This window comes from Sus scrofa, chromosome 8 (genome assembly GCF_000003025.6).
Source record: "Sus scrofa isolate TJ Tabasco breed Duroc chromosome 8, Sscrofa11.1, whole genome shotgun sequence".
NCBI classification, from domain to species: domain Eukaryota; kingdom Metazoa; phylum Chordata; class Mammalia; order Artiodactyla; family Suidae; genus Sus; species Sus scrofa.
Window position 1 is genome coordinate 292,870 of NC_010450.4, and position 2,823 is coordinate 295,692.

Consider the following 2,823-nt stretch of genomic DNA (forward strand, 5'->3'; position numbering starts at 1 on the left):
TGCTCCAGAGCTTCTGTGACCTCGATTTCCTCTGGACACCTCTCCCTGCAGGACACACCCAGGCCTTCTCCCAGGCCACAGCCTCTCCTGGGCTCCTGCCCCAACCCCACCACCAAGCCGGATGGCTCTGGCAAGCTCCCGATGGCCCAGGCCTCATCACCGCCGGGACCCGGGACCCCATGAGTGCTGCTGTGCTGTTACTACTGCATGGCGGGTGCGAGCCCCACTGTTAAGGGCTGGCCTTAAAGCTGCCAACGAGTCAGTGAAGGGACGGGCGGGCAAGCTGAAAGGGTGATCATTCAGGCACAAAGCATGGGCCACCATGTCCTGCCGCTCGAGCCCCAAGCCCTGCTGCAAAGGCCCTGGTTACCTGTGCTCTGCGGCGTCCAAAAGGGAAACATCCAGTTGGGACTCTCCCTGGGAGGGAACAGCCCCGCACTCAGGCCTCTGGTCCAGGGTCAGGTGCGGAGAAAGGAGGCTGCCAAGACCCCAAGGGTCCAGGGAGGAGACACCCCAACACCGAAACCAGCCGCACTTCCTGGGGGAAAGAGGGGCAGGCCACCCACCACAGCCTGACGGGCCTTTACGATCTGCCCCAAGGCCCTGGAGGTGGGCCCCGCCGAGGAGGCCCAGAGCCTCTCCCCCCCTCACACCAACCTCAGCGCCATCCGAGACCTGCAGCCAAGAGCCCTGACTATCACAACGCCTTCGACTGCCCCTAGGTCCTGGCACCTTGGGTCACAACAGACCATGCGGAGAAGGGAGGGGGCCCGCCACAGGCAGCAGCCAGAGGACAGCAGGTGGAGGGCCAGGACTGTCAACTGGGGGCCCGGGAGCTGGTGTAGGGTGTGCGTGCCCTCACGGCTTCGCAGGCCAGGGCTGACCCGGAGGGAACGCGAATTCTTGAGCAGAAACCACATCGAGTTTCCCCGAGACCACTGGTCCCACACAGTGCACACAAATGTCCCAGCAAACGGGTGCGGACTCGAGTTCATAACCTCTGACCACACGGACTCCAGACCTACCCATTTCCCGAGAGCTGCTCATGCACCATCACCCACCTCACAGCAGCATCCACAGAGTGGAGCCACCCCTGCAGAGTGGACCGCCCGCCAGCAGGGCAAAGACACGTCTCAGCAGCAGCAGCAGCCCATCCCAGCCACCCCGCGAGCAGAAGGCAGCAGCAGCAGGCAGAATCCATGACAAGAGGCCACACAGAACGTATCCTACAGTCCACTTGGACTGGGTGTTTCTGACAGAGTGGGCACTCCCAATAACTAGCTTTAAAATTAAAGTGAAGGAGTTCCCTTCATGGCTCAGTGGTTAACAAACCCAACTATGATCCATGAGGATGCAGGTTCGATCCCTGGCTTTGCTCAGTGGGTTAAGGATCCGGCGTTGCTGTGAGCTGTGGTGTAGGTGGCAGACACAGCCCGGATCTGGCATTGCTGAGGCCGTAGCTGTGGTGCAGGCCGGCAGCTACAGTTCTGATTGGACCCCTAGCCTGGGAACTTCCATATGCCATGGGTGCAGCCCTGAAAAAACAAAACAAAATTAAATTAAAGTGAAAATTAACAGTACATTTTGCAAAGATCACCTGGCTCCACAGTTCTGCCCAACAACCCATTTCAGGCTACAAGTGCACATGTCAAAGCTATGAAAACCAATGTTTTTTCCCTAAATCTTTTCTTAATTTTTTTTTTGTTTTTTTGGGGGCTGCACCTGCAGCATATGGAGGTTCCCAGCTAGAGGTTGAATAGGAGCTGCAGCTGCCGACCTACCACAGCCACAGCAAGGCCAGATCCAAGCCGCAGCTGCGAAGGACACCACAGCTCACAGCAACACCGGATCCTTAACCCACTGAGTGAGGCCAGGGATTGAACCTGTGTCCTTATGGATGCTAGTCAGATTCATTTCCGCTGAACAACAATGGGCACTCCCTCCCCTAAATCATTTGAGAGCAAAACTTGATCTATTATAAAGTCATTTTGGGCAACACCTAACACGAACTGATGTGAGGCTAGCTGAAGACTTAATTATCCCACCGTGAGGACTCACTCCCTTAACTCCAGATACACGAATGCACTTGGTTATGCAACACTTTCCCAACTGCCCTGGCGGCGTGCCAGCTCAGAGAGAATACACAGGCTCTTCCTAGAACCTGAAGAATTCTGAAATTGTCAATACAGGTACCCAAGGGTTTTGGGTTTGGGATTTTCCACATATTTATACAAGACAGCCTGAATTCCCCCAGTCTAGGTTCTACGGTTGCTACTTGATGGGAACAACAGGTTTCTTAGCATTCCAGCTCAGAAAGGAGCTTCGCGAGCTTTAGAAACTGAAGCCAAGCCGCCGGTTCAGTTCAAGGGGAGGAAATCTACAGCTCCTAATCTCACTGGCACCTTGCACCTCCTGGTGTGTCTAGACAACAAGGGGAGCAGGTGCTTTGCACAACCACAGTGGCTGCTTCCATTTCCTTGTTCTTCATCCTGGGTGTTATGCCACAGGCACGAGCTTCCTTCTCTGTGTGACCCACTTCCCATCCCTCCCCTTCTGCACTGGCCCTGCCCCTGGCAGGAGGTGCATTCTCACCCCTCCCATCTCAGCTGGGCCCACCGTCTATCCCACCAGAGGAATCCCCTGCATTGCACTGTCCTTTGTTCATCAGAAAATGTGTCTTATTTAAAGTTCCACAAGGCAGAAATCACGTACTCTCCACTCTGAATTTCTTAAAGAATCAAAATACTTCCCTGGCATTTTCAGAATAAATGATTTGATCTGGGGGCAACTCTCGTTCTACCCCAGATATGAAAGAATACCACA

At 54.9% G+C, this 2,823-nt stretch overlaps 1 protein-coding gene across 6 annotated transcripts in view; it reads right to left on the reverse strand.

Moving 5' to 3' along the window:
• GAK (cyclin G associated kinase) overlaps positions 1–2,823 on the reverse strand; it is a 56,172-nt gene that overhangs the window by 52,052 nt on the left and 1,297 nt on the right. The window contains exon 1 of one of the 6 annotated variants that reach the window (XM_021100832.1): positions 371–538. The exons of the other annotated variants lie outside the window; for them this stretch is intronic. Coding sequence (XP_020956491.1) covers positions 371–401 — 31 coding nt within the window. The 5' untranslated portion in view covers positions 402–538. Of the gene's footprint in view, positions 1–370; positions 539–2,823 lie in introns of those variants that run through there. 6 annotated transcript variants of the gene reach the window in all.